Below are 21,406 nucleotides of genomic sequence, written 5' to 3'. Positions count from 1 at the left end.
GCTCTTCTCCGGCAGTGAAGCTACAGATGGGAAGGGCGACACTTCCTGGACGGGGCCCTACATTACAAAATAAAAGCCGTGTTGATGAATTTGAGTTGCATTCTGTTGTCAAATAATAATAATAATAATTATAATAAATATGAGAAATCTAAACGCAAGTTTTGAAAAATAATGCATGCATTACAAATTGTTATATTTAATTTATACAATTATACAATTTTGCTTTGCAATTTTTATTATGAGAAGTTCAATTAATTTTCACACATCATCTCATTATTGGGATTTATTATCTCGATTGTAGATGCGTCTATTTGTCAGGGATAACGACCTCAGTAAAACAGAACATGAACAGAGTAATACTACAAGGCGTTTCATTTTCTGGACAGTGACTGCCATCCATCCATTTTCAATACCGCTTATCCTCATTAGGGTCGCGGGGGCGCTGGAGCCTATCCCAGCTGACATAGGGCGAAGGCAGGGGCCGCCAGTCCATCGAGGGCACATGTAGGGACATACAACCATTCACTCTCACATTCACTCCTATGGGCAATTTAGAGATCAATTAACCTGCAGCATGTCTTTGGACTGTGGGAGGAAGCCGGAGAGCCCGGAGAGAACCCACGCTGCCACGGGGAGAACATGCAAACTCCACACAGAAGGACCACTCCGACCAGGAATTGAACCCGCGGCCCTCTTGCTGTGAGGCGACAGTGCTAGCCACTACACCACCGTGCAGCCCAGTGACTGCCATTTAACTTTAAATGTCATCCTACAATTTAAATAAAGTAGAATCACAACCAGTGCATATTTATTTTGATGGAGGGATCTATAGACTATTCTCAGGCTTTTTGAATCGAGACGAGCTAGAACTGGAACAAAAACGTTTCTGCTCTCACTCTCAGCCCATTAGGCAAATAAAGGCATGCACAACATGGGAAAACATCTGAACACCACCCACAAATACACAACAACATTTAAACTATCTGCATATTAATTACAGACTTGTTCCTCTGTAAGAGAAGTATTCACAAACTGGGTCTCACTTGTGTGGGAATTTATGTTCCGTCACATTCGTAAACAGGATAATTACACAGACCACAACTGCAGGAATATTTCTGATAATATCCTGTGATCTGAAATTTTGTTTTGGTTTAAATGGCCTATACGCTGTATGACCAAACAAATGATACATACATAAATAACCTTAAGAGTGCTCATTAACATAAAAATGGCACTGTCCAGTATCTATATGTCAAAAGCATCTAAATGGGGGAACTCTTCCCCCATTTAGATGCTTTTTCCATGCACTATGTGTTTATCTTTATGTACAGAGTAAAATGACTAGTGTTTGTTTAACAGATAAATCAACATCATGGAAAGGGGAAGGAATGAATTTGGCTACATTTGTAATCATTCAAGTGTACATGATATCATTGGGGTAGGTAGTGCTTTAACATGTTTCTGAAGAGAAAAGAGAGGACAGCTCTAATTCAAAACATTATGAGTGGCCTTCATTTTTCCTTTGGGGTAACATTCACACTATATGTATGCATTTTACTCCAAGTAAGGACAGAATATTTTTCATTCTGTGTTGTATTTGGCTTTTTAGACAAACAAAGGGAAATTAAATAAAAAATAGGCTCGAAGGAAGATAACAACATTGTCGGATCCCGCCTTATACCGGTCATACTAGTAGAACACCATCCACAATATACATAATTCTGGATTACATCATGCACTACGATTTAATGTTTTTTTTATTAAAATGTGTTCAGTTGTTTATTTAAGAAATACAGTTCAAAACCTTTCAAACATTGTACCTGTAACTATGGTCACTTTTAGATCGTGTTCCGGTAGGCTACTTTTGTGCGGTAATTTTTTTGCATTTTGAGTAAAGAAAGACAGATTTATACACAGTAGCTCTGCTTGCAGTTCAGTTACAGTGAAGCGTATCCGAGCGGTATTTGAACGCAGCCCGCTTCACGCCCCTCTTCATCATCACTGACACTCCCACAATGCAGCGGGGTAATGTATTAACATGGCGTCAGTGGTTGCCGTTTTGACCAGGGCCGTGGGATTTTAAAAATATGATGTAGAACAACACCATGGACAGCTGAACAATTATCCGAAATCAACTTTAGAGCCCGAAAGTAAGTGTGCACGCGCTCTTCTGTGGTGTTCCGGTCGAAGTCGTTGTTTTCTGCTTTTAATGACTTGCTATTGTATGCCAACTGGGTGCCAATGTTATTTATTTCCCGTTAGCTAGCTCAGGCGGACGACCGTCACCGCAGCTAACGTTAGTTAGCCGACGAAGACCGCTCACGGGAAAGTCGGTTGAGCAAAGACCCTCCGGGAAGTCAACGTGAAACGTTCCCATAACACAGGTGACACTTTTCGGTTTTTAACGGTGTGCGTTTATTTTAGTCGGGAATATACGCCTGCGGGAGGTGCCCCCTGTTTTCATTTCTGTTCTGGAAGTGGAGCTAACACAGTGTTGTCAGTTTCGTTTTCTGTGAACTAGTTGGCTATAACGTTACCTGAAACAAACAGCAGCCCAACCAGTCACATGTTAACCACACGGAGTCACTCTTCAATCAATCTCTATCATAACGCACTCATTTATCAGTTTATTCATGTTTTGTATCGGTAATCTGAATATTAAAAGTCATTAGTGACTGGAGTTATAGAACACATTGTGTTGATTTTTAAAAAGTAAAATATTTCGCATTCCGTAAATGTAGTGAAATGGATGGATAGTAGTATAACATGGAAATACTCAAGTGAAATGGAAGAACCTCACGCTTGTACTTAAGTACCAACCTTGAGTAAATGTCCAGAACTACTGCATTTAATTGTTAGTTCCAGGTTTGTAGGATACTTCTTAGAATTGTATCATGTAAGATTTAAATGGATAAACATTACTTTTTTTTGTGTGTGTGTCGATCGATCAAGGAAATCGCCCCCACTGCTTCTTTAAGTGAATTCACACCCCAGATGGTTTGGACTGATTTAGAAGACTTGTTTTTGACACATGCACTTGATAATGTTTGAATAGGAAAGGAATGAATTGAGTCTTTCAACCGAAAGTTAAAGTACAAAACGTAGAAAGCCTTTATTAGTGTGGCTTCGCGATTTAAAGACGACACCAACACTTCTACAATTTTATTACCACACCATGTGAGCCAAAATAACTGTATTTGTATTGTACATGTTTATTTTACCGTAAAATACCAAGCTATGTTTTTTTCCATATTGAAATAATAATTCATAAGTTACAGCAGAAGGTCTATATGTAATCTAAAACAACAGATTTAATAACTAATGTCCTTTTTTATTTGACCATAGTATTTGTTGTATTTTCTTTTTCTTCATGCGACTGTTTCGGTTTTTAAAGAAAAACAAAATAATAATAATATTTAAGCTGTGTAAGTTTAAAAATGTGTTTGATCATTTGGCCTCACCTGAGCAGAGAGATCAACAAGAGATGCAGCAGGCTAACACAATGTAATGTTGTAGTTAAACTGATTGTTTTAATTTCTTACCTAGACTTTAGGTGGCCTGCCTGCCTCCCTGGTCATTCTGAGCGTGGTGTTGACTCCACCAGGGACAAGAACGGGGATGGATGAGTCTAAAAGTCCAGTAAAATCAGTCAAACATTCTCAACCCAGAGGACCCAAAGCTTTGTCCAGTGAGAAGTCAAATAAAGAGGCTCCTTCACAGATAGAGGGGACCAAGTCTGCAACCCGCAGCAAAGAAAATCTCACCGCTGCAAAGGATGAACATAATATAGTCAGTCAGGGAAGCCGTGGGCCAGGCAAGACTTTCACTGAAATCCCCCAGGACAAGAGAAGAGGGCGGCCCCCCAGGCTGACTAGACTGACTGGAAGAACAAGTTCTGGGGAGAGGGGGAAAGGAAAGGTGGCAAGCTCACAACAGAATCTGGTGGCACAGGATCCCGCCACTAGGGTGTCTATTTCTGCAGACAGCAGCCCCTCAGCAAACAGAGAGACCAGCTCTCCTGTAGTGCCTGGTACACCTGAGAAAGGCCTCACAGAGCTCCATTGTAGCTCCATTGTAGTTCAAGCAAAGGAAAAGTCCCATGGTGAGTTTGCCCAATGTTTTTTCCTGAAATATCTTCTCCACCAAATGTATCTCTGGTAAAGTGCTTTGTCGTTGTCGGTGTGAAAGGGGTGAAAGCGGCTTCATTGATGCATCGGCCTATTGAAGAGGTGAGGCCAACTATGGAGGAAGGGCCGCTGACAGAGCAACAGCTGGGCCTCCGACAGGCAGAGGAGCGGCTCTACCGAGACTACATCCACCGACTGTTGAAAGTAAGAAAACAATCCAGTCATGCCTGATATGATGTATGGCTCTGCTAATTTCACCTGCTGCATTGTGGGTTCAGCCAGTATACATATGTAATAGGTAGCTTGGTACATTGATAAATAGATCAATGGATAAATAGATTTATTTATCTTTCAAACTGTTTTCCTGATCATAGACATGTTTTGGTCATCAAATCTAAATTATACAACAGTTTGAAGTCTTAAAACATAAAGACCCTCTTTTTGTGAATTCTTACTTTCTGTGTTTTTCAAAGACAAAGAAGGAGTAGCTGTGATTATAAGATTTCAAACGAGGTAATTTATAATGTGGAAAAATGATCGGACTCAAATTATTATTCCCAACAGCGTATTTTTAATTCTTAATCTTTCATAGAGTTCATTATATAGCCATTGCCCAGAACTGGCTGCAAAACTGTCCATTGTCACTTATTTTATGGAGCTAGAGTTTTAGCACAGCTGCTTTTGTGAGACAAAAAAAGGCTGATGCACTGGAGAAGTTTGACTTATTTTGATTAATAAGGATGATAATGAAAGCCCAGCCCTTCCATTAGTTCACTTTGTTTCATGGAATCATCACCAGCTTTTTTTTTTTCCCTGTGCTTGTGATTTTTTGTAATTTTTTTATTGTGATTCAGCATCGTGTGATATCCAAATTTCCAACTGAAAAACTGCGAGAGAACATGCATAAACTGATTACTTTCGCTTCTCTCCCCGTTTTCACAGCAGTCCCCCGAGTACCCAAACTATCAATACTTATGCAAGCTCTGTTCTGTGCACATTGAGAACATCCAAGGAGCACACAAACACATCAAGGAGAAGAGACACAAGAAGAACATAATGGTTTGGGAACTTTTACGATTGTATCGTCACTCATTTCAGGACTTGCTTTAGTAATGCCATTACAGCATTATAATGAAGTATTTAACGTATTCTGGCTCTGGTTTGTTAGGAGAAACAGGAGGAGAATGAGCTGCGTGCCCTGCCGCCCGCCTCTGCTGCCCAGCTAAAGGCCGTGGACACGGCGGTTCTAGATACAGCGAATCAGCACGGGATCTCAGAGGAGGACTTTGAGGTTCGGAAAGCCGTGGTCATCAGGATGGAAGAGATCATAAAGAGGCACCTCTCAGGTTGTTTGCCGGGATGTCACTCAGCCTGGTTTATATTTTCTGCAAATCAGTCGCATACTGTTATTCCCAACAGTGTATTTTTACTTGTCATAAAAACAGTGGATGTTTTAACTGCCATAGAGTTCATTATTATATTATTGTGTGTACTCCTTATCCTTTTGGGATGTGGAGTTTACTGTAAAACGTTTCATTGTTACTTAATTATAGCAAAAACATATTTGGACAAAAATAACGGCACACAAGAGCAACAAAAACTACTTATGTTCAATTTCAATTCTTTGGTACCAACCCAACTGAGACTGTATTTTACATTTTGTTTCATGGAATCTTCCCTTATTTTTAAGTCCTATGAAAGTTGGCCCTCAGTGGCCAGTTTATTGTGTTTGTTTAAAAGTCTTTATTAATCCTTCTTAATGTGAAATATAATGTATTTTCCAATATCTTTTTTTGGGTTTTCCAGCTTGTGCTCTCCGTCTCTATGGTTCATGTCTTACCCGATTTGCCTTCAAGACGAGTGATATCAACATCGACGTCACCCACCCCCCCTCAGTAAGTCGGCTCTTGCTATACAACAAAAACATGATATATATTTTCAATAATAACATAAATATACATGTATACTTAGTTGATGATTTTCTCATTCCTTTCCTCCGTTCAGATGACACAACCTGAGGTCTTGATTCAAGTGCTGGAAATCCTTAAGAAATGCCGTAAGTTTTGCTCAGTGCATGTTACAATTTGACATGAGTTGAGACGTGATGAATTGTTATTAGGGCTTTCTGAAGAGAACTCTCATACTAACTATGAACTACAGGAGCTCAGGGAAGTGATGGTAGTTCTGTACCATAATTACCCATGTATAGGTCCTAAACCATGAATTAAAATTAATTAATCAAAATGATTGCCAAGCTCTAGTTTTTACTAAGTAGCATACATCCACTGTTCTTGTTTGTCTGAAATTATTAGCTTTGTCTTGTTGGTTCATGTGTCTCATAGCATTTGCAAATTAGACTAAGCAGAACATTGTCAGGAAGCACATTGTCTTTAAATTTATTATCTGCTTTGGACCCCATTCAAGTGGTTTGGATGGTTATGGCTCCTTGTTGTTGTTCTAGTTTCATGTAAATGTCCTGCAATTAATTTGAGTTCATTCTCAAGGTAATTTAACTTTTTTTTTTTTTTTTGTCTCCTCTAGCTGAATTTTCTGAGGTTGAGTCAGATTTTCATGCCAAAGTTCCTGCCGTGTTCTGTCGGGATGTTAGCAAGTGAGTGTATCATAAAAATATTACCCACTGTATAATATTATAGCATATATATATATATATATATATATATATGTATGTATGTATGTATGTATGTATATGTGTGTGTCAAACACTACAGCACCATTAGAAGGTCTCCATTCTTGTCTACTAGGCTCTTTTATCAGTGGTTAAGTAAAAAAAAAAGAAGAAAAAACTCAACCAATTGGCGCCCAAGACTATGAAGCTATAAATAAACACAACAGAGCTCATCCCTGGCTTGGTTACACACAAAAAATAACCATTTTTCAGCTACCTCAGAATGTCTTCCCTAGGGTGTAACATCACATGTCAGGCACCCTCTCACCACTTTTACGTTAACTTTGTATATTGCTTTCAGTTTACAGTCATTGCTGTCTAGAAAGGGAGTTCATGGTTACTTTAGTGATAGTTTATTGTATGCAGTTCTCATATTTTTTTGATTGGGATTGATGATTTAGAGGAAGGAAATCGTCATATTGCAACATGGTACTTTCGGATTGTGTCATTTCACTCAGTTGTGCTGGATCTCATTTCAGTGAACTTATGTAACTGCACATTTTTTCAGTAGATATCAACTCCCACTAATGTTTCCTTTTGAGGCTCACAGTTCCAACACTAATTTATAGCCTGGCTCCATTTGGATGCCTTAAAAAAAGAATTTCTATTTTTAAGTAACGCCTTCAGTGTTGCATAGTTGTGTCTTTCATATATTCTTGGTTTAAAAACAAAAACATAATCCATATCTTAACCCTCACTGAGCCCTTTCAGCACTTAGATTGAGGTTCTGTTCGATGTCAATTTAAGAATTTGATCCGACTCGTCATGGTGCTCTTCTCTCACTTCTGTGTCCGTGCAGCGGCCTGCTGTGTAAAGTGAGTGCAGGTAATGACGTGGCTTGTCTCACCACCAATCACCTGGCAGCTCTGTCTAGACTGGAACCCAGAATAATCCCCCTGGTGCTGGCCTTCCGCTACTGGGCAAGGGTAAGGCTGTCACTGTCACTCTTCAGCTGAAAGAAGAAACGCCGAATAGCTTCTGATGGATTTCAGTGTGTTCAGTGGTTTTTGTTTGTATGCATTTTTCATCACATTTCAGCAAGAAATGATATCCCCATTGTAGTCCAAAAACAGGTGTCAGCAGTTTGCAAGTCGTATGAAGCCAGTTTGTTTTGTTTTACAATAAAGTAAACATACACGTTGGCTTTTAAAGCAGGCATACCACAAATACATGCTGTGTGATGGCAATGCTGTGCCGTTTTAAGCTTTTTAAATTAAGCTTTGCGATCTCTGCACAAACAATCTATATTACCTATATGTCCTGATGCTAAATATAGAAAATGTGGATTCCATCTGAACTGCAGACTAAAGCCTTTCCCCCCCCTGTATGTTCTTCCCCACAGCTGTGTCATGTTGACTGCCAGGCTGAGGGTGGCATCCCCTCGTACTCCTTAGCCCTCATGGTCATCTTTTTCCTGCAGCAGAAGAAGGAACCCATACTTCCCGTCTACCTGGGCCACTGGGTATGTGAAGTGTTGTGTATTGCAGGTCCTAGTCCACCTTTCCATTCAGGGAGGGGATAGTATTTATTTGTAAGTGCCATCCTGCTTACCCATCTATTATTCATGGGGCATTATTTGCTTAAAAATAAATACGAGAGAAAAGAGTATCAATTTAAAACGGCTCTCAGAAAACGCAATTGATAGTGTAAGTCTAGCTGCTTGGTGTAATGTAGACATTGTCCGCTCATTTATTGCAATTCACATTCTTTGACTGCGTCATGTACATGGCATGTCTGACAGGTCTCAGGTCTGTGTTGGGAAAAACGGATTGAACACGATGTGGAAGTCTGTCTGTATTGTTGTGAGTAGGCACATTTAACTCTGGACCGAAAAATCATTCTTCCACTCTGCTTTCATTTGCCTGATAATGAGAGAACCCGCTGAATTGCCACTTTCACTGCTTAACCCATCTTGATCCGCACTAATGTAGCACAGCAGTAACTTTGCCTAACTTCTGTGCTGATGTGCTCCAAAATGGGAGAATACCGACCACCATCTAAGTTACTGTAGGTAATACACACTTGACTATTGATAAGGACACACAATGTAATGTTTTGATTTTAATACATCGAGAACACCAGTGGAAGGCTACAGAATGATATAAAAACCTAATTTTTTTGATAATTAGATAATGCACCTCCACTCTAACAAAGGTTTCCTGAAGTTGCACGTTAAAGAGTAACAACAGGTCCAAAATGAATACAATAATATCACAAATCTATACTGTAATAGTTACAACCCAACATAACAGTCGAATCTAAAACTTATTCTGAAATTTCAACTGACCCACATGCTCCCTTTTCCATTCTGTGAGATCAAACGGCACCAGAAGGCTTTCCTCCCATTTTTTTTTTTTTTTTACTTTCCTGCTCGACATGTGCTTTTCCTCATGTCCTCTGTCTCTCAATAATCTGACAATAAAGTCTAAAGTGGCGGAAGAAAAACACACAATTATTTTAATAATGTGAACATTTGAATCCCTTCTCACTGAGATGGACACCCTAACATCTGCGGTGACTATAACTTTCCTGCATGCTTATTTAAGTGACACAAAGCCTGTGGATGTTGTCTTCAGACTGTAAGTCTGCACACAATAATAAGCGGGGAAATTCATGTAGAATTCGGATTTTTAACCTTGATGGCTTCTTCAGACATACACTATCAAAATGTGTTTAATCAATATATTGGCAAATATTCCTTATGTAATAAATAAAAAGATGTTTGCGTTTTTCTTAACATGCGGTAACATTTTCATTTTTTGCGGCATTGTGTGTATTGGATATGAAATGTTTGAACTTATCACTTTAAATGCAGCAACACACGCTGTGAGATGACCACTAGGGGTGTAAGTCCCCAAGCCTTCACCAATAGCATCACTATGTAGCATGGAAACCTGCCCGCCAAGGAGATGCAGAGTTTTAAGTCGCCTCTTTGTTTAATATTAGCCGTCTTCTCTGTTTGACTTAATTCTCATCTTTTTTTAGATTGAAGGCTTTGATGTGAAACGTGTGGACGAGTATCATCTCACTGGAATCTCACTGGACATGTTCGTGCGGTGGGAGCTCAGACCTCCGAGCTCCACGGACAACCGAAACGAGGCCAGAGGAGAAGGCAGACCCAAACCGGAGCAGAACAAAATTCCTGACAACCATTACACAGAAGGCTTGGTGAGTCTCACTGCAGCACACGGTCATTGTCATAAGAGAGCAATTTAGACTTTGATTCAGATTTCAAATCATACTTTTTTGGAGGGGCAGTGTTACTATTCTTGTTGTGTCACCCTGCTTCTTGAAGACTCGCCTAACTTTGGACCTGGGTAAAGGTGTGTCGCTGGGCCAGTTGTGGTTGGAGCTCTTACGATTCTACACACTGGAGTTTGCTCTTGAAGAACACATCATCAGCATCCGCCTAAAGGAGCTCCTCTCTAGAGAAGGGAAGAACTGGCCTCGGCGCAGGCTCGCCATTGAAGGTGAGAGACTACTCTGTTGTAAAAAAACAACAACAAACAAATGGAGAATTATCAGAAATTCACTCTGTCGTCATTATTCTCTTTACATTTTAGATCCTTTTGCCTTGAAGAGGAATGTCGCACGAAGCTTGAACAGTCAAATGGTGTTTGAGTACATCCAGGAGCGCTTGCGTACGGCTTACAAATACTTTGCTTGCCCTCAGAGAAGGAGCACTGGGGGGCGCCAGAGAGCCAAGAACGCAGACAAGCAAGGGGAAAAATTGGAAGAGCTTGAGAGAGAAGAAGATGATGATGATGATGATGATGGAAAAAGCCTATGCTCTCAGAAGGAGCAGCAACGGTTTAAGGAGGAAGAGGAGCCTGAAAGTGATGATGAAGATGGATCAGAACCTTCCAGAAAAGCTAATGAGAAGACTTTAGATGAAAGCCTCAAGGAAATGGTTCTCAATGAGGGGAACAAACCATCCTTCTCCCTCAACGGCCTGCAGGACAGTGACGAAGAGGAGGAGGAGGAGGAGGAGGAGGAGGAGGAGGAACAAGAGGTGGAGGGAAGCAGTATTTCAAATAAGGACGGGCCCGTTGCATCAGAGGATCTTCACTATGTGTTTGATAAGATGATTTTTACTGGTGGGAAGGTAACTATCACCATTCAGCGTTTGTTATCCAGCATAGATTCAAGTATTTGTTGTCGATTTTGAGTATAAATTCTATTTTTACTTTGACAATGGTAAAATATCTTAACCCATTGTTCTGCTAAACATCCTACATTTTGTATGTAATACTATTTTATATAGCTTCTGAACTGTTTGTGATCAAGGTATTTAAAAAAACAAGACAAATTGTAGATTTCAACCTTTCCCACATTTAGAGCTGCAGTTTAGGAGAAACATAATCCTCTCAGCATTGATGGGTTCATGTCACTTAGGTGAGATGTTTATATTTAGGGAGGGCCAAGGGGCAGGAGGCAGGAAGCAGGGGCAAGGAGACATATACGTGTATGCCATGATCCTGCACTCAGTTTTGTGTACTTAGAGGCCGTCATGTGTAACCAACCATCTAATTAATCGTCTTTTTGAAATTTGTCGTTCCAGGCCCCAACTGTTGTGTGTAGCATCTGCAAGCGAGATGGTCACCTGAAGGACGAGTGTCCCGAAGACTTCAAGAAGATTGAGCTGAAGCTACTGCCTCCGATGAACGACCGCTTCCGAGATATCCTCGATGGGCTCTGCAAATTGTGCTTCTGTATGTAGTCAATGGTGCACTTTCTTTCACTTCACTCTTTTCTGGATGTGAGTCAGAATATGCTTTATTGGCCAAGTGGGGGGGTTGTTATAGGTAATCCTATTAATTTCTACCCTAACATGTCATAATTGCAGTGCTGAACTGATTTTCTGTTCCGTGGTTTGTAGTTGAACTGTCGCCTTCACATGCTGAGCAACAGAAGAGGGAGCAGATCCTCTGCAGCCTGGAGCGGTTCATAAGGAAGGAGTACAATGGTGAGCATTAAGCATAAACTACTGTAGATGACAAAGTATTGATCAAAGCCTTTATGTATACTCCTCCCAGTGTAGAGATAACCAGGCCTTTTATCAAATTTACCGCAATTTATTTATGTTTTATAAATATCTAATCTGCAAGCCCTCCTGCTTTTTCCCTCTCTGTTTTGTTAATGTGGTGTTTTTTTTAATGTGAATGCAAACTTAACTTAGTTAAAAGGCCTTTATTGCAAAATGTCTGGGGGAGTTGAGTTTCAATAACAAACTGTTTAGTGGCGTATAATCGATCAGATCAAGAGATATTTAACAAACTGTCTATAATTTGAGATGCCTTGTTTTGTTTTAGGAATTTTCGATAATGATACAGAATAGCTATTTTACAGTTTTATAAAAAATGGCTAATCTCTTCCTGTGCCTGAATCCACAGATAAAGCTCAGCTCTGCTTGTTTGGCTCCTCCAAGAATGGCTTTGGCTTCCGCGACAGTGACCTCGACATCTGCATGACTCTGGAGGGCCATGAGACTGCAGAGGTAGGCGGACCGAGCACACACTGACATTTAATGTAACTCGCGCTTCTTCAAGAGACGTCACCCTTATCGTCCTCCACTGTTCCATTTATATTGTGGTCTGTCTAAACAGAGGCTGAACTGCAAAGAGATCATCGAAGGCCTCGCAAAAGTGCTAAAGAAGCATACAGGTGAATTAACATGTGCTAATTATCTCTTTAGGACTATTTTATATGTGACAAGGACTGAATCTGACCATTTTCCCAACATCACAGGTTTGAGGAACATCTTGCCTATCACAACAGCTAAAGTGCCTATTGTGAAGTTTGAACACAGACAGAGTTGTTTGGAGGGCGACATTAGCCTTTATAATACTCTGGTGAGTGAACCAGAACCTTTGTGCACCGTTTTTTTTAAGTGCTTAGAGATGTCTTTATTTATTAAAAGCGCTGTATGAATTAATTGTTGTACTTACCTGTGTAGGCTCAACACAACACCAGAATGCTGGCTATGTATGCAGCCCTGGATCCACGTGTGCAATTCCTGGGATACACGATGAAGGTCTTTGCAAAGGTGTGTGTGTGTGTGTGTGTGTGTGTGTCTAACTGATACAGTAACGCTTAACTAATTGCTTTTGGACACTTCGCTCTGTAGTTTTCTCTCCTACTTCTTACTTCAAGAAGTTTAGAAATGTTATTGACATTCAAGAGCACTGCCTGAATACATCCCCTAACTATGGCTTCCTGACATAACAACAACAACAACTTTGAGATATCTGGATTGGATCGCTCCAGCTATGTTTTAATTCATTACTATATCTGTGTAATGTCTTCAGACTAGTGGTTTTCTTAATTTGTGTGCACAATGAAAACCCAGTTGTTTAGACGGTTAAGCCCATTGTAACAGCGACACCTCGTGAATATCAATTATACATCTGTTCCCTGAAAATATTGGAAGCAGTCGATAACAAAAAAGTTAAGCGTAAGTTTTGAATGCAGCATCACAAGCTGTAATACGACTTCTGGAAATACCAGTTTCAAAGGACGACGTATCAAACATAAAACTGACAAACTTGGGTTCATTCATGCGTACATGGAGAGAGACATTTTCAGAATCAGTAGAACTCACAGCTCCTGACTTATTAGCCAATAAGGTCCATGAATGAGAGGGAACTATTTAATATTAATGTCCATGTTACTTAATGTTGCTCATAGTTTTACCAAGTGACGCTCTCATCAGTGATGCTCTGTAGAGCAATGCTTTTCAACCGAGTGTTAAGTTACTCTTAAAGAACAGCTGTCTCTTTCTTTTCTTTCCTGATAAAATAAGTGCTCATGTCTCATGTACTATACACCTCAGGCCCCAGGGCATGTTTTCTGATGAGCGCCTGAAGGCACTGAAGTGTGACTGTTTTCTCTTGCTTTTTTTTTTAACTAACGTCCCTCCGTGCCCACAGCGCTGCGACATTGGGGATGCGTCCAGAGGAAGCCTCTCATCTTATGCTTACATCTTGATGGTGCTTTACTTCCTGCAGCAGAAGCAGCCACCAGTCATACCGGTCTTACAAGAGGTACCAGTCACTCATTAATAACTCCGAAGAAATGAACGGAAACTGAAACGCAAAGAATTTAGCTTTGACCAAAATATGATGAGTAGCTCTGCATGGTGTCTTTTTAGATCTTTGATGGGAACACTGTCCCCCAGCGGATGGTAGATGGCTGGAATGCTTTCTTTTGTGATGACCTTGAGGATCTGGTGAGTTAAATAAAACCGACTTAAAAACATTTAACTTTTCAGAATGACCGTTTTAATTTGGGATGGTAGTGAATTAAATGCCATTATCTGAATTTAGTCCAAATCTGCTTGTTTCTCCCGTCGCACATCTTCTGCTAATTCAGCATTAAATAGAAATAGATGCTAAGTGTGCTTCTTCTGTCTGCGCAGCGTCGGCATCTCTCAGAGCTGCAGCCGAACACGGAGTCGGTGGGGGAGCTGTGGTTGGGACTCCTGCGCTTTTACACTGAAGAGTTTGACTTCAAAGAGCACGTCATCAGCATCCGCCAGAAGAAACGCCTCACCACCTTCGAGAAACAGTGGACCAGTAAATGCATCGCTATTGAAGGTGCTCACACAGCTCTTTTGCCCTGTTTTGACCTACTTCTTAACGAGTCTGCTTTCCTTTCTTATTTTAAAACTATTACGTTGGGGGGACTTTTCGACTTTATTAGACAGATGGCAGCGTAGAGGTAGACTGGAAACTGAGAGAGAAGGTTATAATATGCAATAAATGCCTGAATCGAACCGTTGTTGCGGTTCGTATACGGTGTAACCGTTCGGCCACCAGGGGACACCAAGGTCTTCTTTTCTACTCACTCACCTGTTCTTCTCCTCAGATCCCTTTGATTTGAATCACAATCTTGGTGCTGGAGTTTCTCGCAAAAGTAAGTGCGTTAGTCCATCATGTGTTTCCTTATCAAATGTGTCATCTTTTTCCCTTTTTACTAGAGACATGTGATCTCGGGCAGCCCAGCCTCTCTACCGGTTTATGACTATTTGAAAGAAGAATGACAGCTTCTGCTTCAATGCACTGATGGTGTGAAAATGTTCCTTGTTTGCTTCCTCTAGTGACAAACTTCATCATGAAGGCCTTTATAAATGGGAGAAAGCTGTTTGGGACTCCGTTCTACCCCATACTGGGCACTGAAGTGGTAGGTCACTCACCAACCAAATGGAACAAACAACTTGACTGCGGTCAGTTCTGTGTCCTGAGGAAACTGTCTGAATTACCTGCCGTTTCCATTGTGTTCTGCTGCAGGACTACTTCTTTGACTCAAAGGTGTTGACGGACGGCGAGTTGGCGCCCAATGACCGGTGCTGCCGGATCTGCGGGAAGATTGGACATTACATGAAGGACTGTCCAAAGAGACGCAGGTTGTCCCCTCTTTGTTTACCTGTAGAATTCTAACACAAACTGAATCATTATGTTGGTTTTGTTCTACGTTATCTCACAATGTAAGATTGTTAAAAGCATCTCTGTCCACAATACTGTTTTTTTGTATACATCTGAACATATTGGGGAGCAACAGTGATTTTTTTTTTTTGATGTCATGTTTAGATGGATGAACTACAAGAAGGCTCATTAAGTGTCAATAAACATGAAATGGCCAGTTTCTCCTTATTTATCTGTCTGTAAAGTATACTGCGTCATCGCAGCTTTCCAATTATATTTTTCAACAGTAACATCAAAAATTGGTCCGATATAGTGAGGTTAGACTATTCAATAGTACAAATACTTTTATAACTGTTTTAAAATATTTATGTCAAGGATGATACTCACAGAGTCTAGCCTGAGGCTTGCAGAAGCTATGAATATGTTACCGTTTCAACTTAAAGAAATCCTTGGTTATGTGTGTATGTGTATACACACAACCTTTTTTGTTGGCAGTTTTGTAGAATTTGTAGTTGAGGCTGTGCTATTTAGGAGAGCATGTACCGTTGTTATTATTATGATGTTGTTCTCGTGCGTATGTCTGCACCCTCATTTATGTGTCAGATTTATTCTTTTTTCCCTGAACGTTGTCCTCTACCAGGATGAAGAAGAAGGAAAACGACAAAGACGAGGACACAAAAGAGGAGGAGCGGGAGCCGAAGGACAGGCGTTGTTTCCAGTGTGGGGACATGGGTCACGTCAGGAGGGACTGTCCTGAGTACCGCCACCTCAAACAGAGGACCGCCGGAGCACCAGGTATCCACAATGTCCACATCCGACCTCAAGACGACCTCACAAAGTATTTCTCTAAATGTTTAGAGGGGCTTTGTTTACAAAGGTTATCTGTCTTGAAACGTAGCTCATATTCAGACCATTAAACTGCTTATTCGTATTCTTCCCCAGCTCCTCACATGGTCCGAACTGTTGTGAGCTCCCAGTCCATCCCTATACCCCACACAGCCGCAGACAGGCCTGGAAGGACCAGGCAGCCCTCTGAATGTGTGAGTACAATAGTGAGACATGACACTGGGGGAAGTTCACCCACTTTACAAAAGAATATACAAAAAGTGTGTGTGTGTAGTGATTTCTGTGAAAGATCATCTTTCACCAAAATTAGTGTTTTCGTAATCTCTGTAATGAAACTCGTGATAAAAGATGTTTCAGGCCACAGAGCTTCATCATCTTACCCGACGACGGCTTCAGAGCTGAAATGTAATTGAGAACGTGATTACAAGGGATTGACAGTGTGTAGAAGTTTTTGGTTGTTTCAGTCAAGACTTTAAAATTCTCTGCATGTCAAAGCACGAAGACGTTTGCTATAATTATTAGTTCCTATAAAACTGGTTCACAATGATATCTTGAAACGTGGGCAAAACTAATTTCAATGAACTTGCCTTTCAAACCTCTGTGGTTACTGCTAAACTGTTCATGAAACACAATTTGGAAATCTAACCAGATTCCCAGTTTGCTTCATTAATATGTGAATATAAAAATAAAAGCTTTCTCTTTCTTTCTTGTCAATAGTCTGATAGTCGTCAGACTCCGCCCTACTCCCCGCAGCCGACAGCTGTTCCTCAGAGTTCCTCAAAGTCCTCCAGTTCCCCTCAGCCCTCCCACATTAGGACCAGTCCTGTTGGTCCCCTGAAGCCGCCTGTTCATCCCCAGGTCCCCCGGTCTCTCTTCAGCTTCCCTACCCCACATCCAGGCCAGTACCACCCAGCGGCGCTCAGTGCCCTGGGGCTTCTTCCCTCTCACCAGCACCAGTCCCAGGGGCAGCCTCATCACCCAGTCCACATCCCTTCCACCGCCTGGCCCATACACGGACCAGTCCTCGCCACGTCCTCTCCCAACGGCCCCTCCCCGCCCGGCCTGAAATTCGCCCTGCGCTCGGCGTCGGGAAACGGGAGTCCCACAGGCTCAGGGGGCAACTCCGGCCCCATGAACCTGAACGACCCCAGCATCATCTTCGCCCAGCCTGCGGGGAGACAGATGGGCATCAGGCCAGGACGGGAAGGACACTGGCACAACCACTTGGCACAACCTGGGTCACTCATGGGCAATGGCACTGTTGTCAAGTCAGGTATTCACTGGGTGAACTTTGGTGGCACTGTCTGTGTGTGATTCTGTCTTTTTGTTTTCCTGTTTCTGTAGATGCAGATTTAGTTGTGACACTTACAATCCTAATTACGCCATCTGATTTTGGCCCCAGTCTATAATATTAATTGCACCAGTAGTTATTTAGTTAAAACACATTGCCTTATATTCTACAAGTTCCCCTGAAGTAGAAGGAGGCATCATGCTCACTCCACTCTGTATTATCAAGACATACAGACATCACATTTCAGCAGAACTGTGGACAGTTCTGATTTTAATTTTTCCAATTAATTTAAGTATTATGTAATCATCCAGAAGTCATGGAGCTGTTCTCTATCTAGTATCTCACCTGTAGTTGCAAGTTGGAGAGTTGGTAGGTCACAGTAACGTGATCATTTTAGACAGTGAAGGGTTAAACGCTGTAAGATGCCGTTCTTTAGGATGTTGGTAACGGTTCATAACATCACGGGTGAAGGAACACTGTTTGGTTTTTACAAACTGGGATATTGCTGAACTTTCATTATTAGATTTTATTGCACATTTCTGAGTTATTGAGTTTAAAAAAAAAATAAAAAATGTTGTCTCCTCAGAGTCAAGTCACCCAGCCCAGCTTGTAGGCGTAGGCCAAGGCTCTCGGTTATGGGAGCACAATAAAACACCACAGTACGGCCTGTCTCCACCCTGGCCCTACCGGATGCCCCAGAACTTCATCCAGCAGGGCAACAGAGCCTACCAGCCTGGCAAACCCTTTGTGGCCCAAGGTCAGACACAGCGGATATTTCTTTTATTGCCACTGATGAGAATAGATGATCAAGTTCTCCATTTCTTGATTTCTTTTTTTTTTTCAACAGGGTCTGTGGTGCGCCCGAATCCAAACTTCCCCCTGGTCCCCCACGTCCGACATCAAGTAAATCTGAATTTCATTCAGCAGAAGAAGTGAACTTGCATCTCCTTTTTTAATTTAATTCATGGTCAGTAACATAGAAAAGTAAAATTGTGTACTCTTTGCATCATTTGATCACAAGTATTTTAAAAATGAAGCTTTTCTCATTTTTGTACATTTTTTACGTTTTTTATTTTTATCTCATTACATTGATTTGTGATACAAATGTAAAATATTTTAATACCCCCATTTTTGAGGGGGTCCAAAAAAGTGTTTTTTATTTTATGTGTAAAGTAAGGAGGAAAAATATAAACCTTTATTTTTATTAGCTGTATTCATACTTTGCTTGCCACAAGAAGAAGGCTTTGAATAGACGTTTGTTTTAAAAACAATCTTAACATGTCACCCTAAGTATGTAGTGCCAAAAGCAGGGATAGCAAGAAAAAAGGGAAAAAAATGCTAAGGGGGAAAAAAAGCCCAGAAAAAATAAAGAAAAAAAGCAAACTGCTTCCATGTGTCGTTTGGGTTATTCTCTTCAGTGTCATGTTTGTGTGATACTGGGTGGTTTTAAACCCAATAACCGGGTCTTTAAAGGAGGTTTTATCGGTTTGATGCCATCCAGACGTTAAGCAATTCCCATTCAGATGAACATGAGCCGTCCCGGAGTGCATCCACATCCAGGAGCAACGGACTTCCTTCTGTTCTTCACGACGATTGAAGACGTGTGGATTTTCTTTTTATTTCTGTCGGTATATTCATCACAACCGGTGCATCTCTGACAAAGTCATCCACGCTTGCTGACATTTTACGTCTCCATTTTGCATGGATGTAGCGAGGTAGCTTGCTAGCTGCGTAGGAACATGTGCTAGCTTTGATTGGTCGATTTGTTCAAGCACATATTTCAGAATCGCTGAACAAATCCCAGATGTGAACCGTGATTCAGAGGTCTGGATTCAGGTTAAATCTACAATCCTATTAATTTCTACCCTAACATGTCATCAATTGTAGTCCTTTGAGGTGTTGCAGCGCTGTGGCCAGATGCCCGTCTGGTTCCTCGCTTTGTGTCGCTCCAGATTTACGATGTGTTCGCCTTGAGAAGCTTTTTGCTCCCGATTTCAGCTCCACTGAAGTTCCAAAGGGATGAAGGGAGAACAAGTGGCTGTCACTGTGGAGTTCCTCATGAACCGCAGGAGATCTCTGGAACAAATCTGTGACGCCCGGGGTCAACACACAGTGGAGAACAAAGGTCAACGCCGTGTCCAACTGCACACACGATGCGTCGCTCGCTTTTTAGCAGTTATTTGGGATTCTTCTCTTGCACGTCAAGGGTCGAGGTAATGAACATTATTTTAAGTCTTGCTCTGAATATAGATCACGCCCAGCGTTTTGTCACTTCAGCAGCTGCACACAGTTAAAGGTGCTATAGACAAGATTTAGAGCTTTCATAGTGCTTCTCAATGGCAAAAGTGCTGATGGTCATGCCGGCTATGTCAGCGGAGCCGAGGAGAAGCTTTGATTTGTTTTAACACACACCGAGGAAGAGTGACTTAATGTCCTGCTCAGGTAGACATTAGGCTACTATAGATTTACACAGCAAATAGTTGTTCTCTGCGATATTAATGCACTGAATATCGAATATAGCTATCTCTATCTCTAATATCTCGTATATCTCTCTCTCTCTCTCTCTCTCTCTCTCTCTCTCTCTCTCTCTCTCGTTGATCTCAGAGGAGAGCCTCCAATCACACAGCTCCTCTTGACAGCCGAGCAGAGCCGGGCCTCATCTCTCCATCCTCCGACGCAGCTTTCTGGGAGATAAATATGGGGCTTTATCTTCAGTCCAGTTTAACAAAAGTGCTATGTTGTGGATCTTGGAGCTGGAAGGAAGTTCATTCATTAGGAAACAACCTTTTATTCTATACCTTGAAAGCCTCTTAAAGCTGAAACGGATAATGAATCGACAGCTGTAATGTTGCATATATATGTTCCTCAATAAGCTTGCTATTTTAAGTTAAACTACATTCAAAACGTGTCTGAAATGTGAATCCCAATTATACACAGCCTTGATGTTCCCCGTTAAATAGAGGTAACACATGCTTGTCCTTGCTGCATGACCTTCAAAAGATTAGAATCTTGTGGTTTTATCTGCGTTTTGCTTTTGCCATTCATAACCATTTTACTGTAATAACGTGTCGTTGGTGGCTGTATTTGTATGGTTGTGTTTCACAGGAGAGAACCTGCTCTTTAGTCTGCAGTGGGTCAGCGGCTCTGTGGAGTCTTTGGGTGACTGTAGGACCTGCAGCGATCACCAGAGGGCGCTGTCACACACAACCTGTCGGGAGCCTGGAGAGAAACACAATAACCATCAGTGAAGTAAATGTCTGTGTTCACACAGTTTAGAAGTTCTGCTTCTTATTAATATTTTCAGAGACGTTACATTTCCTCCTTTTACATTTCAATATTGTGCTTTATTTCTCCACAACATTTATGACAGTTACAGCTTACTCTATCCACATTTACTTTTGGTGCTTTTAGTGGATAGCTCACGGACACCGGCCTGCTTTTGGATTTTATTTAGTTTCATTATTTGTTTTTGCCGCTAGCAGCAACATCTTAAAATCAATTCTAAAACTAACAGGGAGCCAGTGGAGAGAGGCCAGGACTGGAGTCATGTGATGCCGTCTGTTAGAACCAGTCAGAAGCCGAGCTGCTGCATTCTGGACTAGTTGGAGGCGGGAGATGGATTTTTGATTTATGCCGGAAAGGAGGGAGTTGCAGTAGTCGAGTCGAGAGAAAATGAGTGCATGAATGACTTTTTCCAGATCTGAGCGTGACAATATGGGTTTGATTTTTGAGATTATTCTTAATTGAAAGAAGCAGGACTGGACAATTTTTTTGATCTGTGATTCAAAATTTAATTGAGAGTCAAACATTACACCCAAATTTCTGGCAACAGGTTTTAAATAAGCAGCCAGGGGACCAAGTTGACTTTTGATGAGACTGGTGTTATTGTTTGGGGAACTGAATAATATGACTTCTGATTTGGAGTTATTGAGCTGAAGAAAATGTTGAGCCATCCAGCAGTTAACGTCAGAGAGACAATCTTGTTGTTCTGAGTTTGGACTCATGGTTTAATGCACTTATTGTAAGTCGCTTT

General features: G+C 41.2%; 1 protein-coding gene across 2 annotated transcripts; it reads left to right on the top strand.

Annotated features, from left to right (window-relative positions):
- The first annotated feature begins 2,005 nt into the window (after positions 1-2,005).
- tut4 (terminal uridylyl transferase 4) lies at positions 2,006-18,751 on the top strand. 2 transcript variants are annotated; one of them, XM_034530541.1, is made up of 31 exons: positions 2,006-2,150; positions 2,263-2,384; positions 3,547-4,102; positions 4,189-4,331; positions 5,070-5,186; positions 5,296-5,473; positions 5,934-6,022; positions 6,132-6,183; positions 6,669-6,738; positions 7,613-7,739; positions 8,156-8,275; positions 9,799-9,981; positions 10,109-10,283; positions 10,377-10,918; positions 11,375-11,525; positions 11,693-11,779; positions 12,207-12,310; positions 12,420-12,477; positions 12,562-12,665; positions 12,770-12,859; positions 13,743-13,856; positions 13,964-14,041; positions 14,231-14,408; positions 14,680-14,727; positions 14,912-14,994; positions 15,102-15,217; positions 15,877-16,031; positions 16,179-16,276; positions 16,800-17,355; positions 17,960-18,130; positions 18,221-18,751. In XM_034530541.1, exons 3-31 carry the CDS (start codon positions 3,619-3,621, stop codon positions 18,307-18,309), a joined length of 4,560 nt encoding a protein of 1,519 aa, XP_034386432.1. In that variant the 5' UTR covers positions 2,006-2,150; positions 2,263-2,384; positions 3,547-3,618; the 3' UTR covers positions 18,310-18,751. The 2 variants fall into 2 exon arrangements, with proteins under 2 accessions (XP_034386432.1, XP_034386433.1); XM_034530542.1 differs by lacking the exon at positions 2,263-2,384.
- Positions 18,752-21,406: the final 2,655 nt, after the last annotated feature.

The sequence above is a fragment of the Cyclopterus lumpus genome, chromosome 4 (assembly GCF_009769545.1).
Source record: "Cyclopterus lumpus isolate fCycLum1 chromosome 4, fCycLum1.pri, whole genome shotgun sequence".
NCBI lineage: Eukaryota > Metazoa > Chordata > Actinopteri > Perciformes > Cyclopteridae > Cyclopterus > Cyclopterus lumpus.
The sequence above is the reverse complement of the archived record's forward strand: the minus strand, read 5'-3'. Positions and strand labels throughout refer to the sequence as shown.

Bases quoted from the DNA above. Each gene is read 5' to 3' on its own strand.
- tut4 (XM_034530542.1), top strand. From the start codon at position 3,619: ATGGATGAGTCTAAAAGTCCAGTAAAATCAGTCAAACATTCTCAACCC. The intron at 5,187-5,295 runs GTTTGGGAACTT...CTGGTTTGTTAG, and splicing joins GACACAAGAAGAACATAATG to GAGAAACAGGAGGAGAATGA. The intron at 16,277-16,799 runs GTGAGTACAATA...TCTTGTCAATAG, and splicing joins CCAGGCAGCCCTCTGAATGT to TCTGATAGTCGTCAGACTCC.